This window comes from Blastomyces dermatitidis (assembly GCF_000003525.1).
Source record: "Blastomyces dermatitidis ER-3 genomic scaffold supercont1.2, whole genome shotgun sequence".
NCBI classification, from domain to species: domain Eukaryota; kingdom Fungi; phylum Ascomycota; class Eurotiomycetes; order Onygenales; family Ajellomycetaceae; genus Blastomyces; species Blastomyces dermatitidis.
In genome coordinates, this window is record NW_025544775.1 from 6,964,387 (window position 1) to 6,977,710 (window position 13,324).

General features: G+C 50.5%; 5 protein-coding genes across 5 annotated transcripts; 2 read left to right on the plus strand and 3 right to left on the minus strand.

Annotated features, from left to right (window-relative positions):
- Nucleotides 1–293: 293 nt before the first annotated feature.
- BDCG_02280 (peroxiredoxin pmp20) lies at nucleotides 294–1,951 on the plus strand. Its single transcript, XM_045417820.1, has 5 exons — nucleotides 294–713; nucleotides 777–889; nucleotides 1,012–1,175; nucleotides 1,311–1,448; nucleotides 1,535–1,951. Exons 1-5 carry the CDS (start codon nucleotides 664–666, stop codon nucleotides 1,568–1,570), a joined length of 501 nt encoding a protein of 166 aa, XP_045274545.1. The 5' UTR covers nucleotides 294–663; the 3' UTR covers nucleotides 1,571–1,951.
- Nucleotides 1,952–1,980: 29 nt separating this feature from the next.
- On the plus strand, nucleotides 1,981–6,225 carry BDCG_02281 (ribonuclease P/MRP protein subunit POP1). Its single transcript, XM_045417821.1, has 2 exons — nucleotides 1,981–2,476; nucleotides 2,575–6,225. Exons 1-2 carry the CDS (start codon nucleotides 2,126–2,128, stop codon nucleotides 5,164–5,166), a joined length of 2,943 nt encoding a protein of 980 aa, XP_045274546.1. The 5' UTR covers nucleotides 1,981–2,125; the 3' UTR covers nucleotides 5,167–6,225.
- BDCG_02282 (uncharacterized protein) lies at nucleotides 5,199–7,096 on the minus strand. Its single transcript, XM_045417822.1, has 3 exons — nucleotides 6,757–7,096; nucleotides 6,243–6,300; nucleotides 5,199–6,107 (listed from the first exon to the last, which is right to left on the minus strand). Exons 1-3 carry the CDS (start codon nucleotides 6,819–6,821, stop codon nucleotides 5,577–5,579), a joined length of 654 nt encoding a protein of 217 aa, XP_045274547.1. The 5' UTR covers nucleotides 6,822–7,096; the 3' UTR covers nucleotides 5,199–5,576.
- Nucleotides 7,097–7,257: 161 nt separating this feature from the next.
- BDCG_02283 (hexokinase) lies at nucleotides 7,258–9,868 on the minus strand. Its single transcript, XM_045417823.1, has 2 exons — nucleotides 9,322–9,868; nucleotides 7,258–9,195 (listed from the first exon to the last, which is right to left on the minus strand). Exons 1-2 carry the CDS (start codon nucleotides 9,520–9,522, stop codon nucleotides 7,879–7,881), a joined length of 1,518 nt encoding a protein of 505 aa, XP_045274548.1. The 5' UTR covers nucleotides 9,523–9,868; the 3' UTR covers nucleotides 7,258–7,878.
- Nucleotides 9,869–10,454: 586 nt separating this feature from the next.
- Nucleotides 10,455–12,935, minus strand: BDCG_02284 (C2HC5 finger protein). Its single transcript, XM_045417824.1, has one exon. The coding sequence runs from the start codon at nucleotides 12,443–12,445 to the stop codon at nucleotides 10,832–10,834; it is 1,614 nt and encodes a 537-aa protein (XP_045274549.1). The 5' UTR covers nucleotides 12,446–12,935; the 3' UTR covers nucleotides 10,455–10,831.
- Between the last annotated feature and the right edge of the window lie 389 nt (nucleotides 12,936–13,324).

Below are 13,324 nucleotides of genomic sequence, written 5' to 3' on the forward strand. Positions count from 1 at the left end.
CATACAGTGCGGTGATTTCATCAATTTCTCTGAAATATGAAAATAGATTTTTCAGACAGTTAATCTAGTAGAGTGAAAAGTACTATGTCAATAAAATAAATACAGGTTTTCAACTTTTATTCAATGAGGTGATTTTATCGGTTTTTCTGAAGTGTAATGATAGATATTGGTGTCTGTCTATTCAATGATATATCAACCATGCACATGCCCCTCTGAGTCCAGCGCCAAAGCAGATTTCATGACCTCCCCTCCCTTGAGTATTAGAGGTACTGTGCATGTACATTGCACATACATTTATGTACAGGATAGGATGTATGTCGTCAACCGCTAAACAAGGAGCTCAGCCGGGGAACCGAGCGAAGTACCCCTCCGTACAAAACCGGCAGAGAGATACTTGTGATCATTGGTTGGTTCTCGGCTCGAGACCAACGACCGGCCGGCCGGATATTTACGCCCGTTTATTGTTCGCCAATTGATCCCTCTCCTTTCTTTCAAACGTAACAATCCATCGTTCTTCTGGCTATAAAATACTCTTGCAGAAGCACCTCGCTGGAACTTATTTCCTATTTCCTGAATCAGACACCTAGCTCTCAACCCGCCACTTTGCACACAATAAACAAACCAACCCCGCAATTCTCACCACACCACCCACGGATTATCACAATGGCTCCTCTCAAGGCTGGAGACAGTTTCCCCGCAGACGTCAAGTTTTCGTAAGTAATCCTCCCCTGAAATCCACAAACATCCTCTTAAACGATAGATGCGCTATTCGATAGATACATCCCCTGGAGCGAAGACAAGGAAGATATCACCGCATGTGGTATTCCGCAAACATACGACGCCTCGAAGGAATGGGCCGATAAAAAAGTCGTCCTCTTTGCTGTTCCAGGTATGTCAATTGAATCCCTCATGTTCAAATTCCAGCCGTTCCCATCCTTAAATCCGAAGTCGAACAAAGAGATACGTTTCAGAGCCCCGCACTAATAAGGACTTTAATGATACCTACATTAGGCGCATTCACACCCAGCTGCTCCGAAAACCACCTCCCCGGCTACATCATGAACCAGGAAAGTATGAGAGCCAAGGGCGTCGATGTCATTGCCGTCATTGCGTACAACGACGCGTTCGTGATGAGCGCTTGGGGGAAAGCGAATAAGGTTACTGGGAATGATATTGTACGGCTTACTCCACATTGCACATCTCACCTACACACCTTGTTCCTTTGGTTTCCTTTTCCCTTTTCCAAAGACACCGTGCAAAGATAGTCAGTGACAGAGCAAAATGGCTGATTCAAATTTCCCTTTTTCTAGCTCTTCCTGAGCGATGGCGATGCTGCGTTTTCCAAAAACATTGGCTGGACCATGGGCGAACGGACGGGTCGATATGCTCTTATCATTGACCATGGGAAGGTGCTTTATGCCGAGAACGAGCCTGGGCGGGGTGTCACGGTAAGATTTGCGCCGTGCGAAAGAAATTCATGTGTGTGTTTTGGTAATTTCCGAGAGTACTGACTGGATAATTGTTTGAATTTTAGGTCTCGGGTGCTGAGGCTGTCCTGGCCAAGCTGTAGAATGCCGGAACATGGGTGATTGATGCTAGGTTTAAAATGGTTTACCCTATGTGGCTGAGGGCCTGCATCTTTGTTGATATTGGGGGACTTGATAATTTACCCCATATCTAATTTTGAACGGTTATTTATATAAAAATGCTTTCATTCAAGAGGCCGAACGGTAAGAAAGCATAATAAATATAAATCAATACAATTCAAGCCGTGCAACTTGTGGTACAGTGGCGGGATAATTTGTTTGGACTACAGAACTCACTCTTGCTGTTAATCCCTCTAAATAAATTTTCAGGACAATTGAACTTTTGAAGTAAAAAAACTTCTTAAATAAATAAATAAATGAATAGCAATCCTAATATGAGCATTGTGTGTTTTGGTTTCTCCATACTTTATCAGATCTTCCCTGGTCACCGCTACGCTACCAAGCTTCATCTTCCGCCGCTAAAAAAGCAACCAAGCCAAAAATAATTCAAACAACGATAGAATAGCAAGCAACCTAACAAACCACCACCAAGCAAGCTTCCTCTACTTATAACGCGCGCAGACGCCCCTTCACACCCAATGGGCCCAAAAAAAACCCGTACCACCACCACCACAACAACCACAACAAAAAAGCGTAAAACACCCCCATCTAACTCCACAGCGCGAAAGCGTGCCAGGACCTACGATGCCCGCACCCTCGCGGTCCAGAGCTCCGACGCCGCGCTCTCCAAGACCGGCGAGCTCGATGTGTCCGCTTTCGTAGCAGCGCGGGAATTTGAGATCCGTGCGCTGGAGGCGGGTATCCGCAATTCGAAAGCTGCGTTGGCGTCGCGGGCGTTTCAGCAGGTTCCGCGGAACTTGAGGCGGCGGACGGCGAGTCATAATGTGAAGAGGGTGCCGAGTCGGTTGAGGGCGAGGGCGAGGAGGGAGGTGGGGATTCATATATTTCTCTTTTTTCCTTTTTACTGGTTTTGATTCTGCGGATATTGAATTTGCTTACTTGTTCATATTTGAGCGGGAGGACTTAGATGATTGAGGATAATACGCCCACTGTCACAGCGCGTCGTCGCAAGCCTACGAAGCTCCTACGCTTACGGTTAGAGACTGCTAGACGCCTGCAGAACCTCAATGCCCGCTCCAAGGCTAGACGAGCGTTGAAAAAAGCTGCGGTGTCCGCACAAGCTCCCGCCATTGCGATGGAGGTGGAGGGGGATGCTGGTGCAGAGGGCGCGAAAACTAAGCCCCCCCACGACATCAACATAGCACCCCGAGTACCCAAAATTAAGAAAAACAGACTCTCCCACCCCGAAAGACCGCAGTCGAAGTTCAAAAAGCGCCAGCGGTGCAAAACTTGGTTACCCACGCACATGTTCCATGCGAAGAGAGCGCACATGACGAGTCCCAAGGAGCCGCTGTGGCGGTTTGCGGTGCCATTGAGTCCCACGGAGAAGAGTTATAGACCTACGCATCGGGCTAGTGGAGCGAGAGGTGCGGTTGCGTGGGATATGAGTTATATCTCGACGATTGGGTTGGAGGGGGTCGAGGGAAGCTTGGAAGGGTTGTTCAGGGCGTTGGGTGTTGGTGGGGAGGAGGCGTGGGGGAATAAAGGGAGAAAGTGGAGGGCTGGGACGAGGAGTTTGGAAGTTTGGCTGTTTGAGAGGGACGGGGAGGGAGGGGGAGGAGGAGGGAAAAGACCAATTGCGCCTGTTACGCTCATTTGGTGTGTGGAGAAGACGGATGGGGATGGTAATATCGAGATGGTTGATGCCGGGAGGAAGGCGAAGAAGCCTAGGCGGAAGATGTTTTTAAGAGTTCACCCATCAGCCTTCTTGCAGGTGTGGGAGGAGCTGTTGAAAGCCGCAAAACTGCAAAGCCAGCAGGTTATGGTTGAGGATCTTAGATTTGATATTGGAAGTATTGAGATTACTGGACCTGGTGCTACGGAGACTTTGCTCGCTGCTCTCCAGCCCATACCTCTATCTGACGGGAAGAAATGGCCCGAGGGCTCACCTGAAGCGACATGGGCTTCCCTTGCGGGGCTCACGAATGCAGCATCGCTTCCGCAGAATGCTCTCTTGGCTTTCAATATATCCGACCCTCGTCTACGACACCCCCCTCTAACCGTTAAACCCCCCACTTCAGAGTCCTATCTGAGTGAACTCGCAGTTCTCCTCTCGACATGGAATCCTGACTCTACACAACTTAAACCGGACATATTTTCCCGCCCCGCACGATTAACAGCCTCCCGCCTTCTACCTAGCCAAAAGGCCATTAACCGTCGGAAATCCCTGGCTAATCCAGGCGAGTATCCCTCACCTAAACCCTCAGATCCGGATATCCCTGTTCTAGTCATCGCATCACGGCCGAAATCTATATCCAAGGGAGGAAACTCCCAGGGTACCTACACGGTTCTTTTGCCATGGAAATGTGTTGTCCCAGTCTGGTATTCGATCATGTACTACCCTCTGTCTTCTGGCGGGAATCCTCGCTTCGGTGGCCTGCTGGAACAACAGCAACTTGCATTTGAATGTGGGGAGCCTTGGTTTCCAGGCGACTACCCAGGGACCAACGCTGGATGGGCGTGGGAGATGCGCGAGAGGGAGATTCGACGGGGGGAATGGGAGCGTAAACCGAAGCAGAAACGTGTTGCTTACGATAGTATTGATCTGGGAGGGGGGAAGAAGGGGGAGATCGGACAGGGTTGGTCCTGTGACTGGGAACGACTTGTTCGGCCTATTACCCCTAAATCGGAGGAAGTAAAGGCAAAAACTGAGGCTACCGCTACCGTCAGTGAAACGGAGGAGCAAACCCAGGAGGCAGAAAAGCAGGAAACAGGCGTTTGTGACGGAGAGGCGAAAGGTAAACAGCGGAAGCATAAATCCACTTCATCATCCACCGCTTGTACATATGTACATACCAAACCGCCTCCTCCGCCTCTACACATCCACCAGCTCCCACACCCTACCGCCTCTACCATCCTCAGGATAAAAACAACCAAAAAGCCCACGGCCAAACTCCCCACTCCCTTCCAATCCCTCCTCACCCACCCCGCCCTCGCCACTGTGAGCCTCACCCTCCTCAACCGCGGCACCCCAACCCCGCGAGCCCGCCTCTACCGTCTCCCAACCACAAACCCCTCCCTACGCAACGAATGGCTAGCCCTCCTCGGCCCCTCGGCACCAACACCCAGCAGCCAGAAACAAAGCAAGAAACAGAAGCAGAAGCCGCAGGCAGCGGCAGCGCTGGCACAAGACAGCAGCAGACAACTCCCCACCAATCTCTCCGCCGATCCTGAGCCGGCAGCCCACCTGCCCATGCCGGGTGAGGAGGATTTGATTGGCTTTGTGACGACGGGGAATTATAATTTAGCGGCGGGGAGGGGGACGGGAGTCGCGTCTATTTTGGTTGAGAGGGTGGGGGTGTATGATGGTTCTGACGTTGAGAAACTAGGCGGCTCTTCTTCTGAGGAGAGTGGTGGTAGTGGTGATGGTGATGGGATTGCGCGAGCTAAGGGGAATGGGAAGGGTGGTGGTTTTTCCCAGGAGTATTTGGCTCGGGTGTGTATTATCAGGTCTGCGGGGGAGAGGGTTGGGAGATTAGGTGTGTGGGAGGTTGTGTGAGCTGACTGACCTACAGGAGCTATGTTTGTAAGGCTGATTTACTATGGAATGAATTAGGGCATCTAAAGGAGGCAGCTACTTACTGCTAGATTGCAAAATGGGACCACTTACATACAAAACCTATTCGGTTCTCACATGATGAATACGGTTTATAATTTTCACTCCATGAAGAGACTGCAAAAGCACACGAAATATGTAATTTTTCTAACCCTCCCTTGCTGAACACGAAACAAAACATGGAGCGGAAAAAAGCAGCAATCAAAACATTATGTATGTATACATTTGAGAGTGAAAAAAAAATAACCATCTTCCCATCTATAGAAAAATGCCCCCACCCGTACCAACATAATCACCACCACGGTTAGTTATCAATGATAACTACCAACATCCAGCCACAAAATACCACCTACCTACCCAACAATTTTCTCCACCCACAGCCTCTCCAACCGCCCAACCTCCCTCTTAAACCCCTCAACCTCCCTCCAGCAATCCAACGGCCTCTTCTCATTGCCCCTCAAACACCTCACAACTGCATCCCGCGCCTTCTCCACCCCCTCATCCAGGTCCCGCACTTTCCGCCTCTCCGCCAACTTGGCGCTCAGCGCCGAGATCTCCTGCTGCACCTGCGCGCTGCTCAGCTCGTGTATCGGTGTGCCGTTGGCGGTGGTAGCTGTGGATTGTGCGGAGGATTGCGGGGAGAGCTCAGCGGCGGGGCCGGGGCCGGCGAAGGGAACGCGCGGGGCGTCGAGAGACAGAGAGGGTTCCTGGGAGCTGGAGGTTTCGACGGCGGATTGCTTTTGGGATGCAGGGGTGGATTGGTCTGCGATGCGCTTTTCGAGGTCGGCGAGGGTTTGTGTTTCGCGGGCGCGGATGCGTTCGAGTTCTGCGGCGATGCGGTTCTGGATGTGGAGTTCTATTGTTTGGGCACGGGAGGAGTCGGTCTATAGGGTTATTGCTTTGAATTAGTATTGGTTGTCCAGACGTTTGGACTTTTGCAGGTATTCAGGGAAGCGGAGTGAGATCTCCCGGGTAGAGGGGGAAATAGATTGTTATCAAAGCCATGCATTTGTACATACCTCTGAGCTCGCTTGCAAGGACTCGACGAATTCTTGTGAAAATTGAACTGGGGTTTCACTATAAATTCATCAATTCCGACCGGGTTAGCTAGTTGACCTGTTTCGTTCGTGATCAAAATAGACGGAGACAATGGAAAAACGTCATCCAAAGAAATATCAAGCTCCGGATTGATAACCCAGCAACATGAAAACCGAAGATTCAACTTCGCAAGTGCCGTCGTCATATCATGACCAGCTGCGGAAAACAATCTCCTCCTCCTCCTTCGTTATCATATCGACAATTTCTCTCTATCCCTTTTCCCCGCAAAGGAATCAAATACCCTCCCCAGCCCAATCCAATCCAATTGAATTTCCTTACGACCACAATCCCCACCAAAATAGTAATACCCATAATCAATAAATCTCATAGCCAACACACCACCGCAAGAATAACTGTAGTTAGAAAACGCAGATGCGAACGTTCCCCCCCCCCCCCCCCCAACTCTCCCAAAAAAAGAAAAAGCCCCCAGCTCACCTCGAGAACACATGTCTAGTCCCACCCCCCGTCGCTGTCACAGGTTTCGATCCGCCCGCTCCCATCTTGTCCTATTCGATATCTCCAACGGTATATACCGGTATAAATGTGTGCCGTGTTTATGTATTCTATATGTCGCCGGGAATGGACAACCCGCGTCTCGGTTTCGGCCGTGGATGGTTCTGTGCCGTCTATATATACTTTTTGTGTAGCGAACCGGGTGGTATGGGGAACGGTTGACTGGACAAAGAGATGATTTGGTCAATTGGCTTCTGGTAGCAAGAAGAAAAAGAAAAAGAAATCCGTCTATTTGGATTCAATTGGAGGCGGGAAAGAAAGGAGGAAAGTTGGATGTTCTCGGAGGTTTTGCGCGATTGCCCGGGCGAGATGGGAAGTCATGTGATCCCTGTGGATAAGTCATGTGACGCTGTGGCCCTGGGCGGAGTTGGTGACAAGGGGGGGTATAAAGACAGATGTGGAAATGCAATTCATGGATAAATTTTAAAGGATAAGATAGTAAAGTAATTAATGCAATTATAGTAGTATTGGCTATATACATAACCTTTTTGAAGTAACTAACCTTCACAAACCCTCGACACATCCCATACTAATACCCAGACATATACGGAGTAAACGGAAATAAATACATAGCCATACTCGCATACAAAAGTTTGGGTAATGCCATCCTCATACGTCTTCAACGCCTGGAAAGATGTTATTATTTCAGTGGTCGTTACCTGGGTTTGACACTGGCTCATCACAATGTACAGTATACGGCGAAGACTAAGCTTCCCTCGTTCTCCCGCTCGTTAACCCTTCTGCAGTCAAGCCATATATATATGCAGAATAGAATAAGACGGATGGATAGGAGACAGGTTGGCAGGATCAAGTCCAGGTAACTAGGTTAGTGAAATATGGAGATGCCCTCTCATAGCGTAAGGAGAAATACATACATCCATGCATAGATTCAAATATATAGTAAAAGGACAAAAATAACACCATGCTTAAGGATCTTCACGGATCTACAGTCTGTACATGTAAATATATCAAAACATCTAACTCGCTTTCAACACAAAAACCAACAAAAGCCCCACTTCAATATAAATACTCTAGATTTTCCCTCTAAGCCCTCTTCGCCGCTTCCCTTGCCACAACCGCCCCAAGCGCCGCGCCAACCCCACTCCCGTCCTTCGCAACACCCAACGTAATCCTCTTCTCCCCTTCCTCCCCAATCTCCGGAATCTCCCTAAACGCCTGGCGCATATACTCCTCAAAGCCAGGATAATGCTCCACAACACTCCCATCAACACCAATATCCGCCACGCCCCCATTTCGCAGCTTGCCCGTGGAGATAATCACCGCCGCCAGCGCGACGGCGCTCAGCCGCGCTGCCCGCTTGCCAATAGCGTGCACCAGGATCTTCACGGCCCGGCAATCCTGCGTGCTGGCGTTGTCGATGTCGAGTTCCCCTTTCAGCTGCGCGCGCGTTGCGTCTAGGGTGGGCTGGTGGTCTGCCTTGACGGTGCTGAGGAAGCTGGTGTCGATGCCCCAGGCGTGGTAGAGGCCGGAGTCCGGCGGGATGGTAATGGCGGTGCCGGCCTCGTTGGTGCGGAAGAGGTTGACGGCCGGATCCTTGCTCATGGCCAGCAGGGCGCGGCGCAGAATCTCGCCGAGGAACATGCCCGAGATGCGCTTTTCGAACATCTGGATGCCCGGGTTGACGCTGTCGGCGTCCAGGGCTGCGTCGAAGCGGGTGTTGGGGAGCACGGAGAGGTGGTTGTCGAAGCTGCCCCATTCGATGTTGATGACCATCTCGCCGGTGGTTTTGTCGTATTTCGTTCCCGGCAGGTTTATTTTGTCCATCTTCTTGACGCGCGCGAGCTTCTCGACGTAGGCGCCGTTGGTGCCCGTGCCGAAGATGGCGCCTATCAACGCCTTGTTGCCCTGGCCGGAGCAGTAGGAGCGCGCCATCAGCGTGCCTACGGTGTCGTTTACGAGCGCCGCGACGCGCACGGGGAGGTCGCGCTGGTCGATGGCGTCCTGTAGCAGTTTGCAGACGTCCTGTCCGATGACTTCGTCGATGTCAAACCCTTTCGTCCAGCGGATTAGGCAGCCCTTGTTGATCCCGTGTTGGTCGACAGGGAAGCTGAACGTGAAGCCCATGTCGAAGATTTGGTCCTCAGCATACGTTTCGGTGACTTGGCCGGCCTGTCTCTTCTTCTCGACGTGTGCTGCGAAGTGGTCTGATAGATGTGTCTTGAGGAACTCTTCGACCTGCAGCGCGAGGAATGCAAACAGCTCCTTCCCATGCTGGGTCACCATGAGCTCTTGAGGGATCGCGATTTTGGATTGTGATATAGAGAAGGTTGAGTCGCCGTGTAGACGTACGGAACAGACGCGGAAGTTAGTCCCTCCTAGATCCACGGCTAGATAGACGCCCTACACATTACAAATATAATAAAACAGCCCCCAGATTAGCATGGTCCATACATACATAACACACATAGACGAAGGATTGTAGACAAGCAAACACTGAAGTGTGTTAAGATGGAAAAAAGCACCCACCTTCTCCGTCCCATCCGGCACCGAAGTTACATACGACGGGATCTGGCGCAAAGTAGCTCCATCCTTCTCCAGGCCTTCGTCCATCTGCCGCATAAACTCCTTAACCCCGCGATTGACTTCTTCCGTGGGATATTCAAACAGGGCGGCGATGCGGTGGGCCTCGTCTATGACGGGCGAGGAGGTCGAGGATGAGGAGGCCATGGTGCGTGTGTGCAGGTTCAGCCCAATGGAGGCAAGTTATGGAGAATTGAACCTTCGGAGGGCTGCGGGATGGCTGCGTTGGAAGCGTATACCGCTGCTATCCTATCCTCTTTGCGGTAGATGTATCGGGGGGGCGGATGCGGTATGTGTCTGATCAGTGCAGGCGGACTGCGGAAAAATAGCCACGCGGGAAAGATAGAGGAATAGATAGTGTCATTGAATTGAATAAAAGAAGAAGAAGAAGAAGAAGAAAAAAAAAAAAAAAAAAAAAGGGGGGGGGGGGGGGGGGTTGAGGGTAGTAAGAAGTCCGGTCAAGGCGTGAAGTGTAACCTAGATCTTGTTCTTGTTCTTGTTCTTGTTCTTGTTCCTCCCGTTCCTCCCTCTCTTCCTTTGGTCTTGTTTCTCTGCAACCAACTAGTTAACTCTATATCAAAGCTTATTCGGATGACGTCGGCGGGGCAGAATGGTTATAGAAATAACATAAAATAACCCTTTAGCATCCAAATAGACACTCAAAATATACAAAAAAGTTAGTTATGTTGATCCTATAATATATATTATCAGGGAAACTTCAAAAGTAAAACTCGAAATAAAAGGTAAGAAGAAAACCGAGGGGGGGGGGAGGTTTTCTTTTGATTTGTGTAAATATACCAAGGAGGGGAAGATATAATATAAAATCTCCGCCCCCAAGGACGAAAGATAACTAACTAAATAGTAAGTTGACTTGTCAGTTAGTTACAGCTACAAGTTACATGTCAGCGACACAACTTGGATGCTACTAGGCTAGGGCTAAACAGAGGGAGGAAAAAGGGTCCATTTGACCTGCTTGAGCCCTTTGCATCTGATCTAAGCTCTAATGCGAAAACTAGCGTCTCAAGATGGGTTTAAGGGGATGAAAAGAGTGTAGCTAGAGTAGAAATAGCCGACGACGGGCAAGTTTCAGCTGTGATAGATGGGTTATATCCATGTCTCTTTTTTATTATTGATTTGTCTGCTTTTTCTTCACTGTTTTTGCTGTTAATGACTCTGGAACATATATCTATGTCCAGTACAGTACATACTTGTTGTGGTTGATTGAATTCAAGTTGCTAAGATAGTAGTATTCCCGAATCCCGAGCCGGTTTTCAATATATAACTAGTTACTCCACCGGTTGCCGAATATACATATGAACAAAACAGAAAAGCAGGGTATATCTGGTCCTGTACATTCTGAAATATCGACAAATAGTTCATAATATAGCATATTATAACCACACCCCCCCCCATCCAACCTAAAGGCCATTAAGGTATTGTACACAAAAAGCAAAACTCACTCCCCACCACCCTCAATCTCTCTCCCCTCCCGCCCATAACCATACAACCCCCCATCCAAAATCCACCTCTCATTATCCTCATCATCATCCTGGACCCGCCGCCACGTCTGCCTCTGCCGGCGCTCTCCCCTACTCGAGCTCTGATCTCCATCAACCCCCTTCCCCTTCCACACAGGCCTCACCAACCCCCCACCAGCAAGCAGCGGATTATCCCCGAAACCACCCTTGCCCTCTCCTTTTTCCTCCTCCTCCTCCTCCACCACCTCCTCCTCCTCCTCTTCTTCTTCTTCTCCCTCCGCCTGCTCCTCCACTCTCTCCTCCACCCTCCTCAACACCCCCCTCTGAAGCCCCCTCTTCCCCCTCCCCCCGCCCTCAAAACTCAAACTAACAACAACAGAACCCCCGCGCCTCTCCCACTCCTCCTTCCCCCGCTCCTCCATCTCCCTCAACACCTTCTGTTGCCGCTTAAGCGCCAGCGCCCGCTGTCCCGCGCTCATCCACAGCGTACTCGCCGCATGTACGTCCGGCGTCTCGAACTCAGCCACCTCGTCGACGACTTTGGTCCGCCGCGCGTTCTGAGCTTGGAAGCGGAGGAGTTTGTCGCGGTGCGCTTTTGCCGCGGCGAGGTCGCGGTGTGTGGTTGTGTCGCTACTCCTGCTACTGTTACTACTAGTGGCGGTGGTGGTAGGACCATCCGTAGCTCCACCGCCGCCACCACCGGCACCGTGGCTGCTGCTACTGCTGCTACTGCTGCCAACAGGCGTCTCGTCATACAACTCCCCCCGCCGGGCAGCACCCTTCCCATTATTATGCGCCCGCATCTTCTCACTGCCCCTCTCCGCGCGCAGCTCACGGATCATCTCCTGCACCTGCCCGGCCGAGAGGAGCGGCTGCTGACAGAAGGAGCAGGGTTGGAGGCCCTCTAGGGCGCAGATTATCTTGCCGCAGTTGAGGCAGTTGGGGGCTGGGGTGAAGAGGGGGTGGAGGGTTGCTTGGCAGTTGCATTTTTTGCGGGGTCGGGGGGAGGAGGAGGAGGAGGTGGGGAGGGAGGGGTTTGTGGTTAGTTCGAGCTGGGCGATGGCGGCGGTTAGGTCGGCTATGTTTGATGTTGTCGTTGTTGCCGTCGTTGATATTGTAGATGTAGACGACGTAGATGTAGACGGACGGTTATGCGACGGAGACGAGGACGATTGACCCTGCTGCTGCTGCTGCTGCTGCTGCTGCTGCTGTCTCCGCGCACCACCCGACACCCTCGCCGCCTTCGAGCGCACATTCGGAAGATATTCTGATATCAACGGCCCAGAAGCCGAGGGCGGCTGTTTCCTCCCTTCCCGCTGCGCTCCTCCCCTCCCCTCCCCCATCCCCATCTCCATCTCCCCAATCTTCCCCGCCTTCCCACCGCTCCTCCTCCACCTCTCCCCAAACGCAACAATAAACTCCAACGCCCGCGCCGAATCGCCCAGGATATTCCGCAGATGCTCCGCGCCCTGCTCCGCGCCCAGCGAGAAGGTATATTCGAGCAATTGGGTGAGGGAGTCTTCGTCGAGGCCCGGGAGGAGGGCGGAGAGGCGGGGCAGGGCCCAGGATTTTAAGGGGGGGTTGAGGGGCATGGTCTGTTTTATTATTTATTATTTATTATTTATTATTTATTTTCGGTCGTCCTTGGGGTTCTGGGTTTGTGTGGAGGTGTTGTGGAGTGAGCAGATTTTGGTTTGGGGATGAATTGATATGGATGGGGGCCGGGCCTGCAACTTTAACAGTAAAGTTAAGATGCCTGGAATCAAGTCCCTACGCTGTAGTTATGCGATGGCCGCGAAATATATGGCTAGCTTTGCGAATTAAGCGCCCCTAGCGCCCGGATCGCTTAACTATCAATGATTGGCCGCAGAATCAAGGCAAATCTCACTCTACAAAGACTAACCAGTGGAAGATCAGGCAGGGATGCTACTGTAGTTAGAAAAGAGACCATCAAAAAACAATTATATGATTCTCTTTGACATAAAACAATCAACTCATTTTATGGTGGTGAGAATCGAGAAGTAGAAAAAAAGAGTAATAAAATAAACTAAGAAAAAGTCTTTGTTAACACATAAAATGAAAGGGAAATACAGGGGAAAATAGAAAGGGAAAAATTAAAGAAATTTTTTTTTCTTCAAAATAGGCTTTCTTTCGCGTTCTTTACCCGTAGCCGTAACTAGCGAGGACTCCTCCACACTACACTTCCTCAACACTCCCTCATACTCCCCGTTTCGCCCCGCAAAGAGAAAAATTGCACGTAAAATGGAGGTAATGTAAAATAAATAAAAAAAAAAAAAAAAAAATAAAAGAAAAATAGACACCAACAATCCCAAACCCCAAAAGCCGTTAAGTAGAAGGGAAGCGAAAAAAAAAAAAAAAAAAAAGGGTTAAGTGGAGGGGATTCTCGGATTTTTTATAACTACTAAAAGTTAAACACCCGCACCCCCACCACCGCCTTGGGCCCTAGCCAG